Raw genomic sequence first — 18,506 nt, 5'->3', positions numbered from 1 at the left:
TGACAATTGAACAGACTATTGTGCATGTGATGACTTATACAATGAAATGACGCCGACACGTTTTGGAGAAAACAACCATTAGACTGAGAATCAACAATCAGTTTAGATCAACAATATCTATTCACTTGGAAATTGTGCTAAATGTAGGCTACCTGTACTTAATCATTTGAAAAGATGTACTGAGACATTGAGACATGTACTAAGACATTTGCAATTTGATGAAATGAAAGAGAAATTCAATTCTGTTGTGAACAATTGCCAAGTGGTTTGGAGATTTGTCCATGTTGTTTTGAGAATGTCTTTTCTGTTTCAAGAAATGAGCCAAACCAATGGAGAAAAACTGTAAATCCTGCCTTTATTTGATGGGGAATCACGTTGACACTTTAGACACACATGCATGCTTTGTCCCTGTGTAAAACTTGACACAGTTTGTAGACATGCAGCGCCACCTACTTCTGATATGATCAGAATCTCAGAAATGGTTGGGCCTCTTTGCTTCAATGCTTTGAGATGGATGGAGCCAGCTCTTGGGTGTTAGGTGGAACGTGTTTGTTGAGTTATTGGCAGAACAATACAACAATTATAGATATGGCGTCATTGTTGTTATATATATATTGCCACGTGCAGAGTGTGAAAACAAATGTCCCCTGGGACAATATCTATCTATCTATTTGTCTATCTATATATCTATCTATCTATATATCTATTTATTTGTCTATCTATATATATATATATTTATATATATATATAAATAGATAGTTGATAGATAGTTATCAGTTAATATATTAACTAGATAGAAAGATAGATATATAGACAAATAGATAGATAGAAAGATAGATAAATAGACAAATAGATAGATAGATAGATAGATAGATAGATAGATAGATAGATATATTGTCCCAGGGGACATTTGTTTTCACACTCTGCACATGGCAATATAAACAGACAAATACATCAACAGATAATATAAAGACAGGTATTTAGACACATAGAAACAAGCACATTAACAACAATGACGCCATATCTATAATTGTTGTGTTGTTCTGCCAATAACTCAACCAACACGTTCCACCTAACACCCAAGAGCTGGCTTCATCCATCTCAAAGCATTTAAGCAAAGAGGCCCAACCATTTCTGAGATTCTGATCATAGCAGAAGTAGGTGGCGCTGCATGTCTACAAACTGTGTCAAGTTTTACACAGGGACAAAGCATGCATGTGTGTCTAAAGTGTCAACATGATTCACCATCAAATAAAGGCAGGATTTAACACAGGCGTTGGCTTTCAGTGACCTGCACCACGTCTGTAAGATGAAACCCATGACCTTTCACAGTGAGTAGGTTTTGATCAGCAGGAAAATGACAGAGAAAACCTCTGGACACAAGTTAGCTGTTTTGCCAACGTACAGACATTTATGGTAAAAGAAAATACGATATACGATCAAAAGTGAAAGCAATTTTTATTGGCTTCCCATGAGGCAGAGGGTGGAAGGAAGAGAAACAATTGTTGATGCAACATTGACACCTGACGGAGAACATTACTGTTGTCACAACACATCCACTTCTACAAGTAACCAGCTTTAAAGAAACAAACATATTAATATGAATCACCTGAGAGCTGTTAAATTCATCTTTCAACATTTTCATTTGTATTTTCAGCTAAGACTTAAAATCTTGGTGGCAACACATAATAATAATAATTGTAGAGATGAAACATTTAATGGCTAAAATAGCAGAGAAAATCTCGGATGGTTCTTAATTTTTCTTGAGTCTTGAGACGGTGGCGTGGTTTCAGAATTTGCCCTTCTTCTTCTTCCAGGGCTTCTTCTTGTTATTGGAGTCGATGAGCATCAGAGACTGGCGCTTCACTGCCTCACGTGACATGACGTCAGCCTCGTCTTCTTCACTGTCGTCCTCTGAGACCCAAACAGTAACAGTTTAGACTGTGCTTGTGTGTGTGTGTGTGTGTGTGTGTGTGTGTGTGTGTGTGTGTGTGTGTGGCTCCCAACTCACCGTCATTGAAGAGGTCCAGTCTTTGGTCGTCATGCAGCTTGACGCGGGTGTTGTAAGCTGGCAGTTTCCCCTCAATCCTGACATAGAACTGCTCAGAGAAACAAAATGAAAAAAAGTAAATGATTACCACCAGTCAAACATTTATAATAATCAATATTATTCTTCAAAATCCCCTATTTCCATGAAATCTGAGCGTATGTTATTATTTATTACATTTAGCGCTTTATCATAGACACTCAAAGCGCATTTTGGGGGAGGGACTGCTCTCTAACACCACTAATGTGCAGCACCCACCTGGGTGATGCACGGCAGCCATACAACGCCTTGCGACGCCAGACGCCAGAACGCTCACCACACATCAGCTAGTTAGGGAGGGGGAGGGGAACATATTTTTAGTGGTGGGGGAAACCGGAGAACCCGGAGAAAACCCACACAGACACGGGGAGAACATGCAAACTCCACACAGAAAGGCCTGGATTTGAACCCAGAACCTTCTTGCTGTGAGGCCACAGCACTAACCACTGGGCCACCGTGCTGTATGTAAGTCTGTTCATGCACGGAATATCCCAAAACTGATAAATAATATTCTTTGTCAATATTTTTTCAAGTGTGGCCTATTGATTTTTACAGCCTTGTAATATAAACAGGATTTCACATTTATTTAAAAGAAATTAAATTAGTGTGAGGCTAGTTTAGAAACAAAAACTTTAAAAGAGCCAGTTGAAGTTGTAGGACAGATTTCTATCTATAGAATCTATAAAACAAACCACTAACCTTTGTTTTATCGTTGTTTTTTTAATCAGCATACATGGTCATTTACATAGGCCTAGTGGTGTTCACCTCTTCTGGTGTATGATAAGTATTAACACTGAGTACTAATGAGTGATGTCTGTGTCTATGTTCTTATCATGTAACAGGTATGATGAGCAGCTGGTGGATCTTGCCCAGAATGGAAGTACTGTACTTCTTTATGGTATAGGTGCAAGCTGTTTGACGAAGACAGCCAAGCAGTTTCTAACAGTACCGGTCATGCAAACAAGGCCGCACTGATTTAAAAAAAAAATTAAATAATCAGCTCGTGGGTGACGTCAGTTACAAAGATTATGCCTTCTAAAACTGCATCTGAGAGTAAAAAAGTCAATGTCATTAGAAAAATGGCCTACAGACCGTTAAGTGTTTCCTGTGGTACACTTTGATATCCTTTGTTCTCAAACAGAGAAGGTGCTGCCGAGCGTTAGTAATCAAGAACAAACACTTGAGGTGGCTCTAATGGCTGCCTTTCCATTCAGATAAGCTATGCAAGCACAGCAGCACGCATGCATACATGTTCAGCCACGCAGTGTTCATTTGTCGCCCCGTGCGATGTAGGCTTAAACAACATGCCCTTTGCCAAACTGCATTTATTATCAAAAGTTCAAGCTTATGCACAGCCATTACAGAGGGGACTGTTAGTCAGTTGTCAAACCAGAAGTCCATATTCAAAGTTAATTTTACACATATAATAGGGTTTTTGGGAACCATTTCATCAGTTACAGAGATATTATGTTAGTCACACAACCTTAGAGAGAGACACCCTTAACTTCCCTGTCATTTCTCCTCTGTCTGTGGATTGCTACAATAGGGGCCGAACGTTCAATTCACAAGCAAGCAGGCTAAGAAACCGAACTAAGTAACGTGCTCTGTCTGTCTGTCTATCTATCGATGTCCTCCACTCTGTTTCAGTATGGACAGTGCCACGCATACACACACACACACACACCCCCTACACACAACAAACAGCGCTGTCCTCAAACAACAGCAAAGCAATAGTCACATCATGTATCTCGGCCAATAAGAGCCGAGAGTCTGTGTGTAGAGGTGTGAATCTTCACTGATCTCCCGATTCGATCCGATTACGATTATCATGTCAGCGATTCGATTCGATTCGATATCTCGATGCATCACGATGTGTCAAATACATTTTTCTATTAAAGCCATGTAGGATATTTAATTCATAGCTTTTCATAGCTTCAAAAACAAAACATTCTGCAGTGCTCTAATACTAAATAAATTGGATACATAAAACTACAGCACTGAGCACATGGCACTTCCTGAATGTGCAAAACATAACAGAATATGTAAACAGAAATGTTGTCAGGCCTACATTAAATTGTAAACAGAAATAATCGATTTTGAGCCTGCTGATTATCGATGCAGCATCGTCCATGTCCAAGATTCGATGCATCGATTATTTGATTAATTTCAACACCTCTAGCAGTGTGTACTATATTTTGTGGTTGATCTTATTGTCTCTTGAATTTCCCACACACCTGTCAGTAAAACTGTAAACTAGACTCCCGCGTATGTTTACAAGGACTACCTCTGTAAGAATGCAAAACAGGTTTCAATATCCTATCCCGAAACAGAACCTATAATTAAAGCCACTGTGAGCGTTGATGATTGTGAGTGATGAGTCACCTAAGAGCTGGCTCCAATTAACCTCAAAGCATTTATGCAAATAGGCTCAAGCATTTCTGAGATGCCGAACATAGCAGACATAGTTGGGGTTGCATGTCTACGAGCAGGGAAGGTTTCACATGTTTCTGGGACAAAGCATGCATGTGCATCTCTAGTGGCAACGTGATTCACCCATTAAATAAAGGCGGGATTTGTCACAGGTGTTGGCTTTCGCAGTGACCTGCACCATGTCTGTAAGATAATATGTTTCCATCAGCAGGTCAGTGTCGGTTGGTTTTCAAAGCGGATAACACATTAGAATATGTCGGGATCAAATGAATCTTGTCCCAACGAATGTCATTTCCCATTTTAGGTGTTTATAGGCTTGCTTCTGCTGAGGCCACTGTCTTTGATCAACTCACAGAAGAAGTCTTGAAAATGCAATGCAATGAAGTGAAATCTCAGCAAATAATTCATTGTTATGGGTATGAGTATAATGTGAACTGGGAGGATAAATCTAACAAGAAAAAACTACGACTCGACCAATCAGATTCGACTCACCTCCTCTTCCTCCATCTCCTTCATTATAGCAGCCAAATCCTTTCCGTGAAGCTCCTCTTGCAGTAACTGCAACTTCAACTCACACTGGGTCATCAGCTCCACCACAAACTCATCAGAGTCTGGAGACACGACAGCCACCGCGTCCTCACTCTGGAGAGAAATGGAAGAAGGGTGAACACGCATACACTTGATTATCACCAAAAATCTTGATTGGAAAAATAATTCAAACGAAAGAGGTATGGGTTGGGGGGGGAGAGAGAAAATGAACACATATTAGGAATATGACAGATGATTAAACCCTGGAGGTTAAACCTACAGTCATGATGGTCAAAAGTTGTATTTACCAGTGTGATGTGTTGAAGTTTGTCTGCGAGATGCTCCACTCCGGCTCGGACAGTACCGAGGGCTTTCACGAGCCACTCCAGGCGCTGTTTACCTGCATCACACTTCTGCTGTTGAGCCTGCAGTTGCTGCTCACACTCGTCCAGCATCTGTTGGTCACTAACAAAACACACACACACACAGACAGAAAGAGTAAAGGCTTGAGAATAAACCTTACACAGCTGCATACACAACGCCTTTGATCCTGTGCTACTGTCTGAGTGTCTCACCTGGAGAGTTTAGCCTCTCCAGAATATTTCATATCCTGGAACTGTTGGTTCAGCAGCTCCTTCTGCTCCTTCAGCTGCTGCAGCACCTTCTCGTTCTCTTCCCTCAGCTTCTCCAGATGTTGGTGGGTCTCCTTCTGTGAGATGAAGCGCTCCACTATCTCCTACACACGTGAAGAAAAAAAAAAAAAACGTACCTGTAAACACAATGTACAGCGTGTGTGTGAGAATACACAGCTGGTACAGCCAATCTTTCTCTTTCCACATCCATACCTGTATATCTGTGACGCCGGTGGCCTCCTTGATGCGTCGGAAGGCCTCCTCAAAGGAGGAGATGGCCTTCTCCTCTTCCCCTGCCATCCTGGGGGTGCTGCGCTGGGCCTCACTGCTCAGCTCGTCTGGCTGTATAGTTGTTCTCTGAGCCTAAAGGTGGCGGAGGTTATTAAAACTCAAAACATTCACTAATGTCCGAAAATCAGATAGCAATGAGTGTGAGTGCTTATGGACTGGCTCTTCTGTGGTCATGTTTCTTGATGTCATGTTAATTGTTTGCACGTGGTCAATGAGAAAGCGGGTCACCAAAATATAACTACAGTAATTGCCCTGAAGTGTACATGTACCATCGTGTGTATCTCACCCTTCTATCAACTTTTTCAGCCTGGGACTTGCGCTCATCAACCTTTTTCCTGTAGCTTGCTATAATGCGCTCTCTCTCCTTGCGCTCTTTGTAGAGCAGTTCCTCCTGCTGCTGTAATTCAACCTGGCAGGAAGACGAAAGGAAAAAAGAGTGTAACTTTGTTTTGGGGGGAAAAAAATGCAGTTTGCACAATGTACAGCATAGTGATAAGGTAGGCTAATGTATCTGTATTTGCAAGTTGTATACCGATATATGCAGCAACATTAAAAACACAGGTGAACAAACACTGAAAAAGCCATTGCAGCTGCTTTATTTGTGACTCATATAACTTCTATTAATAGTGATAGTAATGATGAGTGACTCATCCTTGTGACGCCTTTATTAGAAACATGCGTGTTGCGAACTCATAGCAGAGGAGGTTGCAGGTCACCTTAGCAGCTTCTTTCGAGAGCTGGGCGTTGTTGTTCATGGCCTGCATGTTGTGAAGCTCCTCTCTGTGCTTCAGGATTTCTGCCTCCAGACTGTCCAACTGGCCATGGAAAGTCAGACTCTCCTCCTGAAGTGGTGACAGTGGAAAAGTGAGGGGTAGAAAGAGAAAGCATAAGAAATATGGACGTAAAGAGCAGCGAGTGTTTAAGAACATCGAAAGCATAAGATCACAAGAGGACTGTTGCAACACTGTGACCTGGACCACCTCATGAAATATTACTGGCTGATCATTACAGTAGGCTGTGATCTAGACATGAAAGCCTGAAAGCTTGATCTATTGATGCACTTCAGTTGCACTGGATAAAACCTTTAACCAAATATAAAAATGTAACTGTAAGGAGATTTAAGTTCATTGTCAAGCACTGGGAATATCTGTTTACATATCACAAACACAGAATCGGATATCAAAGGAACAACAGAGTCTTAGCACAGGAATCACAGCATCCACTTTTTCTTTACATGATACCTGGATGAAAATTATTAGCAGGCTGTACAAAACACTGATGATGTACAAGTACTTTTACTCTCATAAGGGTGTCTGCTGATGCACATAGACCACATGATAATGCACAGTTACCATATTTGTACATACACGAGTTGCAAAATAACATCTACAATGGGCAGCTCAGCAGAACGACACAAATCATTATGGGAGGTGCCAACAGTACCCCTGCAACATATCAAGCAAGTGACGTTGAGTACAAACCATTATTCAGAGGCTAATGATGTGTATGTTGGACAAACCTCCAGGTGACTTTTGAGTTTCTGATAGTTAGTCATGATGTTCTCGGCCTCCTTGCACTTAAACTGGGTCTTCTCCAGACTGTTCTCCAGCGCCCGCAGCTTCTGAAGACACACAAACGCACACACTGTTTAAAGAGTGTACTATTCTGTCATGTACTTCATGAGGGTGAACATTAGAACAAAAAAAGAAAAATTGATTTTCATGTTTTGCACATTTCTCCATGAGCTTGAGAAGTAACCACCATGGCATCTTCCTCTTTTTTCCGAGCGCGGGCATCAGCAGACGGTGCTCCGCTGCTACACGCTGGTTTCATTCTCTGATATTCCATCTTCAGCTCTTCGAGGCGGCGCTGGTAGGTCTGGGTGGAGTGTTTAAGGGCATTGAGACGCTTCATCTTGGACAGCACCCTCTGGTCGAGCGTTGATAGGGCTGCCTGAGAAAAGAGTAACGACAGGGAGAGCGTGTGAGTGCACAAGAGAGACAGTGAGGGGAAACAGAGAGTTGTATACTTGCAAGCAGTGTCAAACTTTTATTTATGTCACTTTAGTGCAGTGTTGTAATGTAACAAAGTACAAATACTTTGCTACTGTACTTAAGTAGAATTTTCACGTATCTGTACTTTCCTTCATTATTTTTATTTCTGGAAACTTTTACTTTTACTCCACTACATTTCCTAAATATATACTTTTACTCCACTACATTTTCCCTAAGCGTCTTAGTTACTCGTTAATAAAAAAAAAATCGGAACAAATTTGTTACAAAGCTGGTTTGGCGAATCATTGCTCGTAGATTGCCAAGATAATGCACGCTCCATTCCAGTTGGAAACGTGATGCATGTTTGTTGCCAAGCAGCAACAAAAAAAAACAGGGAAAAACTAAAGAAGAAGAGGAGGAAGCATAATAACTGACTGTGTCACGGAAGCACCTGCTGGTAACAGACGATGATCACCTCGAAGGCAGTGGTGATGTTACACAGCTTTGGCCATAAAGTTCATAATTAAAGTTTTTTTTTTACTTTTACTTTTACTTCTAATACTTAAGTACATTTGATTTCAGAAAACTACTTTTGATACTTAAGTACAGTAAATATCAGATACTTTAAGACTTTTACTCAAGTCATTTTCTGGTAAGATACTTGTACCTTTACTCAAGTATTGCTTTCAAGTACTTTAAACAAGACTGCTTTAGTGAGACACAAAACTGAGAACTTTCTCATCTTTGTAGCTATCAACAACAGCTGAGGGGTTAACAGTGGGAACGCATATGGTGAAAATAGGCCAACAAAGGGCGGCTGTGGCTCAGTGGTAGAGCGGTTGCCTGCCAATCGGAAGGTTGGTGGCTTGATCCCTGTCCCTGCAGTCCCATGTTGAAGTGTCCTTGGGCAAGACACTGAACCCTGAGTTGCCCCTGATGCTGTGCCATCGGAGTGTAAATTGGCCACAGCGTGTGAATGGTTCCTGTACTATGTGAAAGTGCTTTGAGTAGTCGTTAAGACTAGAAAAGCTATATAAAAACAGTCCATTCACAATATAATTTTGTAGTCCACTAACCTTAAATACATAAATGATCTTATATTAATTTTTAGAATGAACAGCAATGCTGAATCGTACAGTATTTACGGTCCTTCCTCTCACCTTCCCTGACATGTTGCGGTAGGCATCCTTCTCCAACCCTCTGTTATGAAAGGCCACTTTGATGAGATTTTCATCACCCTGGGAGGCAAGACACCAAAAGGGAACAAGATTGAAGAACGTTTGTAATGATTCTGTGACTTTATGTGATGTTATGCCTGTTTTCTTTGACTAAGATATGTGAGAACAGAGAAGAAGCAACTAAGCTGGGAACGTTGCCTTTGTTTATGGGACTTACGGCATTAACTTCTGCCAATTTTCTGCACAGCCTCTTATTCTCCTGCCTCAGCTGGCGGACGGTATCTCTGTTCTTCTTTATGGTGGACTGAGAACTCTCATAGTATGCAGTTCTGTCGCCCTCTGGTGGAAACATTTCATAGTTACACTAACAACACATTTAGGTATGCCGACTTATTATTCACATTTAACACAGCTAGCTAGCTGCTGTTTTTAATACATTTAGTTATGGGGTTTACAGTGGCTAGACATGGTAACCTAGCTAAATACGGCAGCTAGCAAAGCACACGTCCTTTAGCATGAACTGAAAGCGGCGCCCGGACTAGTGAATTGGTAAACAAACTTACCCAGAAGTTGGATTTTACGCTGCATCTCCGTTATTTGGTCATGCAGCGGAGGTTTCATTGCGTCGGCACTAAACGGCATTTTCCTGCTTCGTTATTGTTGTACACAATTAACGTTGACGAAGGACATTTGCACACAATCGGTGTTAGCTTGACCTGAACGACGACCACCTCTGGCAGGTCAATGGCAGGCTCCAGTGTTGCCTAGCAACCTGTACACGTACACTAAAGCGAGGCTCTGAGAAGTTTGACATTAACCCTCTCGAGCCACTGCAACGCTGACAAATACAGATTTGACATTATAGTCCATGAGCCAGGGGGGTTGATCGGTATCATCGGGGGGACAAAGGCTCATAGTGATTTTTGGCAAGGTATACACCCCTAGTACTAGAAAAATCACGATAGCAGTGCAGGGGTGGTAGCGAATCACTTTTTTTCAGCTCATGAAGTTACTAACCCCCTAAGATAAATTCCGTTTTTGAAATCTGGTGTATATCATGGTAGGGATATTGTCAATATTCTATAATATGGTGCTTGGTATCGTTGGAAAGGGGACCTTTTAGGCTTTCATTTAAGCCCAGTATTGAATTTGTCTGACAATCACAGAGGTCACATGACTTCTTTAAACCAGAAATAACACACATTTTCTCCCAATTTCCGCCTAAACTGTATGCTTTCTTTTATCCCTGGGGCATGACAGAACACCAGGGACACAAATCTCAACAACTTCAATACTCAAGGCAATCTGATGATTCAGAAAATGTACAATATACCCATATTATTTATATGTGAGAGCCTTAAATTAGACTTATGCAACCAGCACAAGTATTCCAAATAGAATGGAGCCAATAGAATGGACAAATAGAATACCCTATTAGTTCAGGGCCAAATGGCCTCTTTATTCATGTACAGTTGTAATAAAAAGTAATTGTTTCAATAGTGTTGTCCAGGGGCGATTCTAGGATCTGACCTTTGGGGGTGCTCAGCCCCTAATGAAAAGTTGATAGCAGTTAAGCTAGGGGGGTTTGGGGGCATGCTCCCGTAAGATTTTTTTTGTTTTAAACCCTTAAATCATGACTTCTTGTGAGTTTTGGGGAAAGAAATAGACAGATTGAGACATGCAATTATGACAAACTATCAACAGATTTAAGGCATCTGCTGTGAAAAAAGATGGAAACTACAAAGCATGATTATTGCAGCACACATACCCAAGGGTGTTGGACTGGGGGGGGGAAGGGACTGAGTGCCCAGGGCCCTCATGTGAGGAGGGCCCAAAAATATGCTAGAATTCATAGCTTTGGCTGCAGGGAGGGGCCCATAGAAAATGCCTTTCACAGGGCCCAGAATTTGGAGCTACACCCCTGCACATACCTTAAATGGTAAAATAAGCCTTAACATATTTTTAGACAAGATTATTCATGTTTTTTTCTGCTGTTGATTTTCAACTTTTTCATCTAATCTAATAATGCCTCTGAACCAGATGGGGAAAACACAACATCTCTTTTTCTTAAGAGCCTAGTCCTCCATGAAATGCATATGTAAATATAATGTGAATGGAATGTTTTAAGTGTTTTTGCCCATATAATATATGTCCACTTTCTCACCTGGTTCTTCCAGATCCCTCTCTTTGTCTACTCTCTCTCCATCCTTCTCTCTCTCTCCCCATCCTCCTCTCTCCCTCTATCTCCTTCCCTCCGTCCTATCACTGACAATCACATACAAAACATTTTGTAATCAACTAGAAAATAATCTTCAAATAAAAGAGAAAATAAAACACAGTAGTCCTACTATATACATGTCTTATAGGCTACCTAGCCATTTTCTCACCTTGTTCATCTTGCTCTCTCTGCCCTTCTCCCTCTCTATTCTCCTCGCTCCTTTGTGCTGTCAACCAGAAGGCAAATGTAATCAACTAATCAACAGAGAATGCATTGTGTAGGCTACCAAAGTAGAGCTGATGAAGGTCCTGCTACTCCCGAAAACATGTCTTTTCGCTTTTTTCTTTTATTTGAGCCGCTTGGGTAACTTTTTTTTCATTTTGGCGTTTAGACCATTGACATAACACAAAGGTTTAGACCGTTTAGACTCGTCTTTCTCCGTCTCTGTGTACTTCCCATTTCTCCTGTCACCGTTTGTTTATCTTTGGCGGCGCACTGTGGGACGGACTAGTCCATTTCATTGTGAAAGTAGGGGGTGCTGACCTCTCTCAGCAAACAGGGCGCCTGCAGCTGCTGGGGGCGCTGATCTGCCAATTCCCCACACAGTGAAATGATAGAAAACAGAAAAACGCTTCGCAGCACAGAGGATTATTTATATATTTTTTTAAGTTAAGTGGCTGCCCGGTTCGCCCGTGCCAAAAACCGCCACTACTTTGAGCACTAAACGATCTCACATTATCACAATAAGGACTTTATTTTCAGGGGTGCTGAGATGATATTTAGGGGTGCTTCAGCACCCCTAAAAATAGCCTAGCGACGCCTATGGTGTTGTCAACATAACACTTGTAAGTGGTTTAACAAAATGCTTCTATCATAAGCTATATTTTGATATTCAGCCACTTTCAGTTAGAATGTCAGAAAGTAGCTCATGCACGTAATGTTGATGGATTTTGACAGTTTGACAAGGTTTTGTCAGTTTTGTGAAAAGATCGTTGGTTCAGTTGACTGGTTATAACAACACTACCAACTACCCATAAGCACACATACGTCGCGGCGACGTATTGACGATGTAATCAGAATGCATCGGGGATACGTAGTATTTTGGTAGTTTACTCACTGGCACGACGTCCCCGCGACGTCGCTACGCTACGTTTCAGCGACATATAGCTGCTCTCTCCGCGATGTATACACATCGTTCTAACGTATGCCATACGTCGTAGAGATGCAGGCAATATACATCGTTCTAACGTATGCACTACATTGTAGAGATGTAGGCTTATATACGTCGTTCTAACGTATGCAATACATCGTAGAGATTTAGGCTTATATACGTCGTTCTAACGTATGCAATACATCGTAGAGATGTAGGCTTATATACGTCGTTCTAACGTATGCAATACATCGTAGAGATATAGGCTTATATACGTCGTTCTAACGTATGCAATACATCGTAGAGATATTAGGCTTATATACATCGTTCTAACGTATGCAATACATCGTAGAGATGTAGGCTTATATACGTCGCTCTAACGTATGCAATACATCGTAGAGATGCGGGCTTATTTACATCGTTCTAACATCTGCTATACATCTTACAGATGCAGTCTCAGGTACATCGTTCCTGACATCAGATGTCAGGAAGATGTGCAGATCAATTGATCCTGCATTAATACATTTAACCAAACTGGCCAGTATAGGTCACACACAATTACTTTAAATATCTTTACTAAATTGAATTGCTAAAGTAAGATAGATAAACCATACACAATTACTTATAATAATACATTTTATTTATAAAGCGCTTTTCAGGGTACTCAAAGACAATTTACACAAGTTCAAATCATTATAAAATAGCACACTGTAACACATTAAAATATATTCTTGTATGTAGCTAGATTTGGGGATAATTATCCTACTTTGGTCTATACTAAGGGCTAATGTACAAAAACACTACCTTGTGTTGTCTTCCCGTCAACCTTGAAATAAAAATTTAATTTTTCTTCTACACATTTTCAGCGCTTATTTCTACGTCCCATATTTTCTGATATAAAACAAAAGTCAATTTGACCCTAAGTGAACACAAGGGTTAAAAGCTTAAACCAGGGTTTTTTTTAAGTCTGAGACTGTGGGCTTCCCCTCAGGCAAAGAGCTGGGGCACGCACGTTTCCTGGGAACGGTGTGCAACGGCTTGAATTATGTTTTCTCTCGTTTGGTGGGTGTGTCTCTCGATTATTGGCTGTGTTCCAGTTGATACCCAATTATTAGAGATTGTCTGTAAACCCGTGGTAATAAAAAGGTCTTGCACACACACACACAACAGGATGTCCAACACCTTGTTTCAGTTTTAAAAAACGTCACTTTCTCAATTTTTGGATGGCTATGGGATCATGGTAATGTTATTTGAACCCAAACACTTAACAATTGGAAGTTGATTGAAGATGGCATATATGCCATCTTCAATCATCTTCCAATGAGTTCCAGGGGTATTAAATGTAAGTACAAAATACTTTTTCTCTTGTGCTTGTGAATTGATGGGGAATAGACAGAGGGAGATTATACCTATAGCAGGGGTGGGCGATATATATCGTCTACGATAATATTGTCGTTGTTGTGTTAACGATGTGCAAATTGACATTATCGAGTATTTAAATTAGTTAGAAAAAACACTTCAAAACACGCATTGGAACACTACACATTCACTAATGTCAACAAAGATGGCGGCGCACGATTGTGCAGCGGCGGTTAGCTCTCCTTTCGGAGTATATTTATACAAGTACAGCCACACTGACCTAATCAATATAGGACTACGATACAACACAGCCGTTACAGGAGCCTTCCAGGCGGCTCATAACATCTCAGAGGACCTAGCCAGACCGGACGCTCCGTGGATTGTTGTCGGCATCTAGCACGCTGAGCTAGCTACCGGTAGCCTGGTTGACACCAGACCCTTCTCAGCTGTAACGGAGAGTGGGTCTGGGAAAGGTTCACTGACAGTTCATTTCCAAAGGGACGCCGCTCAAATGCCTCTGGCGCCATTGGATAGTCCTTCAACCAATCAGATCAACGATCCGGGTGACACTGAAAAAATTGGTGTCGTCCCTCCACGCCCTACTTTCTCCTTGCAGCAGGTGTTGCGTATTGCAAACTTATCTTCTGCACACACGCTGAAGAATTTCCAAACAGCTGACATGTTGCAGGTTAATTCACGAGGTTCCCTAATGTGCAAGAATAGCGCGGACACGCGCTTCACACCGCGAGCGGTTACGCGCCACACACGGCGTTGAGAAGTTGAGAAGAAGGAGAAGGAAAAAGAGACTGTGTCTCTGTCCGTGTGTGCGTGCGTCCTTGAGAACTGTAACTCGTATAACTTATGTTGTCAGTTAATTGTAGCATTGACCTGCATGAAATCGGCATATGTCAGACTGACCTGCCGCTCGCCGGTCATGGCCGAGCACGTGAAGCACGGCTTCGGTAGCCGTCATGTTGAATGTAAACAAAAAGCTGCTCGCCGTCGCTACGCTATTGTCGTCGCGTAAAGCCTGCCTCAATGGTTGTGATTGGTGTAAAGCCCGCCTCAACGGTTGTGATTAGTGCCTCAATTTTGAGGACATTGGAAATGGGTTTGAATGGGCTCTTCGCCAGACTGACTTGCTGAGAAAATCTAAAATTTGCTGGAAGTTCGTCAGGGTTTACCCAGGCTAAGCTACCGGCAGGATCGAGACAAGAACTCCGGCTAGACCAGAGGCAGAGGACTGCATTTCTGTGCAGAATGAATGGAGTACCGACTGCAGGATTGTTGCCCAGCACTGCTCACCTGACCTGGAAGCCCCGTTGGTAATATACATGCCATTTTATTTACCACGAAAACAGCACACCGCCGTCTACACATCCCCTGATGCCAACGTTAGCACAAGTTTGGCTCACTGCTAACCATAGTGAACACACTGCAGCTCGATCACCTGAAGGGGATACATATTATAGCAGGGGACTTTAACAAGGCGTCCTTAAAGTCTGTACTCACCAGCTTTTTTCAGCATGTAGAGTGTGCTCCTAGAGGGAAGAACACACTAGACCATGTATACTCTAACATCAAGAAAGCATAGAGAACTGCTCCTCTCCCTCACCTGGGCCAGTCAGATCCCATCCAACTACTCCTGATCCCAGCATACATCAGATCAGATCCTATCCAACTACTCCTGATCCCAGCATGCATCAGTCAGATCACACCCAACTACTCCTGATCCCAGCATACATCAGTCAGATCACATCCAACTACTCCTGATCCCAGCGTGCATCAGTCAGATCACACCCAACTACTCCTGATCCCAGCATACATCAGTCAGATCACATCCAACTACTCCTGATCCCAGCATGCATCAGTCAGATCACATCCAACTACTCCTGATCTACAGAACAGAGCCCTTTGTTATTGTTATGATTTCATCGTGCTTGTATGCTGCACAATTTACATTACATTACAGACGTGTACAACTGAATGTTTACTCAGAATTCAATGGTACTACACTGGTTAAATTAGTATTAGTATATTATATGTGCTCAGGAGTAGTTGGATGTGATCTGATGCATGCTCGGATCAGGAGTAGTTGGATGTGATCTATTGCATGCTGGGATCAGGAGTAGTTGGATGTGATCTGATGTATGCTGGGACCAGGAGTAGTTGGATGTGATATATTGCATGCTGGGATCAGGAGTAGTTGGATGTGATCTGATGTATGCTGGGATCAGGAGTAGTTGGATGTGATCTGATGTATGCTGGGATCAGGAGTAGTTGGATGTGATATATTGCATGCTGGGACCAGGAGTAGTTGGATGTGACATATTGCATGCTGGGATCAGGAGTAGTTGATGTGATCTGACTGATGCATGCTGGGACCAGGAGTAGTTGGATGTGATCGGATGCATGCTGGGATCAGGAGTAGTTGATGTGATCTGACTGATGCATGCTGGGACCAGGAGTAGTTGGATGTGATCTGACTGATGTATGCTGGGATCAGGAGTAGTTGATGTGATCGGATGCATGCTGGGATCAGGAGTAGTTGGATGTGATCTGACTGATGCATGCTGGGATCAGGAGTAGTTGGATGTGATCTGACTGATGCATGCTGGGATCAGGAGTAGTTGGATGGGATCTGACGGATGTATGCTGGGATCAGGAGTAGTTGGATGTGATCTGATGCATGCTCGGATCAGGAGTAGTTGGATGTGATCTGACTGATGTATGCTGGGATCAGGAGTATTTGGGTGTGATCTGGTGTATGCTGGGACCAGGAGTAGTTGGGTGTGATCTGACTGATGCATGCTGGGATCAGGAGTAGTTGGATGTGATCTGACTGATGTATGCTGGGATCAGGAGTAGTTGGATGTGATCTGACTGGCCCAGGTGAGGGAGAGGAGCAGTTCTGTATGCTTTCTTGATGTTAGAGTATACATGGTCTAGTGTTTTCTTCCCTCTAGTAACACACTCTACATGCTGGAAAAAGCTGGTGAGTACAGACTTTAAGGACACCTTGTTAAAGTTCCCTGCTACAATATTTATCCCCCCGCGCTGCAGTTTGTTCACTATGGTTAGCAGTGAGCCAAACTTGTGCTAACGTTAGGATCGGAGGCTGTGTAGACGGCGGTGTGCTGTTTTCGTGGTAAATAAAATGGCCTGTATGTTACCAACGGGGCTTCCAGGTCAGTTGAGCAGTGCTGGGCAACGATCCTGCGGTCGGTACTCCATTCATTCTGCACAAAAAATGCAGTCCTCATCCTCTGGTCTAGCCGGAGTTCTTGTATCGATCCTGCCGGTAGCTAGCTCAGCGTGCTAGATGCCGACAACAATCCACGGAGCGTCCGGTCTGGCTAGGTCCTCTGAGATGTTATGAGCCGCCTGGAAGGCTCCTGTAACGGCTGTGTTGTATCGTAGTCCTATATTGATTAGGTCAGTGTGGCTGTACTTGTATAAATATACACAGACAGGAGAGCTAACCGCCGCTGCACAATCGTGCGCCGCCATCTTTGTTGACATTAGTGAATGTGTAGCGTTCCAATGCGTGTTTTGAAGTGTTATTTTCTAAGTAATTTAAATACTCGATAATGTCAATTTGCACATCGTTAACACAACAACGAAAATATTATCGTAGACGATATATATCGCCCACCCCTACTATAGGTATAATCTCCCTCTATCTATTCCCCATCAATTCACAAGTACAAGAGAAAAAGTATTTTGTACTTACATTTAATACCCCTGGAACTCATTGGAAGTTGATTGAAGATGGCATAATATAGTATGGCATAATACCCTAATAGGGTATTCTATTTGTCCATTCTATTGGCTCCATTCTATTTTGAAGACTTGTGCTGGTTGCATAAGTCTAATTTAAGGCTCTCACATATAAATAATATGGGTATATTGTAAATTTTCTGAATCATCAGAGTGCCTTGAGTATTGAAGTTGTTGAGATTTGTGTCCCTGGTGTTCTGTCATGCCCCAGGGATAAAAGAAAGCACACAGTTTAGGCGGAAATTGGGAGAAAATGTGTGTTATTTCTGGTTTAAAGAAGTCATGTGACCTCTGTGATTGACAGACAGATTCAATACTGGGCTTAAATGAAAGCCTAACGATACCAAGCACCATATTATAGAATATTGACAATATCCCTACCATGAGCCTTCTGGTTTAAAGAAGTCATGTGACCTCTGTGATTGACAGACAGATTCAGTACTGGGCTTAAATGAAAGCCTAACGATACCAAGCACCATATTATAGAATATTGACAATATCCCTACCATGAGCCTAAACCAGATATACACCAGATTTCAAAAACGGAATTTATCTTAGGGGGTTAGTAACTTCATGAGCTGAAAAAAAGTGATTCGCTACCACCCCTGCACTGCTATCGTGATTTTTCTAGTACTAGGGGTGTATACCTTGCTAAAAATCACTATGAGCCTTTGTCCCCCCCAGATGATACCGATGGCCCAAATTTGGGGCCCTGGCTCATGGACTATTAGTCTCATTTACAGTGACTGTGGAAACAGAAAACGGTATTTAAAATTATAAATAATAATAAATAAATGATAAATAAAATACATTAGTCACTTAGGGACACGTCGCCTTCTTAGTTACTAAATATCTAATTC

The 18,506-nt window shown here is 42.0% G+C and overlaps 1 protein-coding gene across 3 annotated transcripts; it reads right to left on the bottom strand.

Annotated features, from left to right (window-relative positions):
• Positions 1 to 1,434: 1,434 nt before the first annotated feature.
• Positions 1,435 to 15,464, bottom strand: odad3 (outer dynein arm docking complex subunit 3). 3 transcript variants are annotated; one of them, XM_028601847.1, is made up of 13 exons: positions 15,379 to 15,464; positions 9,357 to 9,478; positions 9,122 to 9,199; positions 7,729 to 7,920; positions 7,487 to 7,588; positions 6,684 to 6,809; positions 6,254 to 6,376; positions 5,890 to 6,039; positions 5,620 to 5,780; positions 5,353 to 5,509; positions 5,009 to 5,158; positions 2,012 to 2,099; positions 1,435 to 1,914 (listed from the first exon to the last, which is right to left on the bottom strand). In XM_028601847.1, the coding sequence occupies exons 1-13, from the start codon at positions 15,392 to 15,394 to the stop codon at positions 1,790 to 1,792; spliced, it is 1,590 nt and encodes a 529-aa protein (XP_028457648.1). In that variant the 5' UTR covers positions 15,395 to 15,464; the 3' UTR covers positions 1,435 to 1,789. The 3 variants fall into 3 exon arrangements, with proteins under 3 accessions (XP_028457648.1, XP_028457640.1, XP_028457631.1); XM_028601839.1 differs by lacking the exon at positions 15,379 to 15,464 and adding an exon at positions 9,703 to 10,444 and having other exon boundaries at positions 7,487 to 7,585; XM_028601830.1 differs by lacking the exon at positions 15,379 to 15,464 and adding an exon at positions 9,703 to 10,443.
• Positions 15,465 to 18,506: the final 3,042 nt, after the last annotated feature.

This window comes from Perca flavescens, chromosome 2 (genome assembly GCF_004354835.1).
Source record: "Perca flavescens isolate YP-PL-M2 chromosome 2, PFLA_1.0, whole genome shotgun sequence".
Lineage (NCBI taxonomy): Eukaryota > Metazoa > Chordata > Actinopteri > Perciformes > Percidae > Perca > Perca flavescens.
The sequence above is the reverse complement of the archived record's forward strand: the minus strand, read 5'-3'. Positions and strand labels throughout refer to the sequence as shown.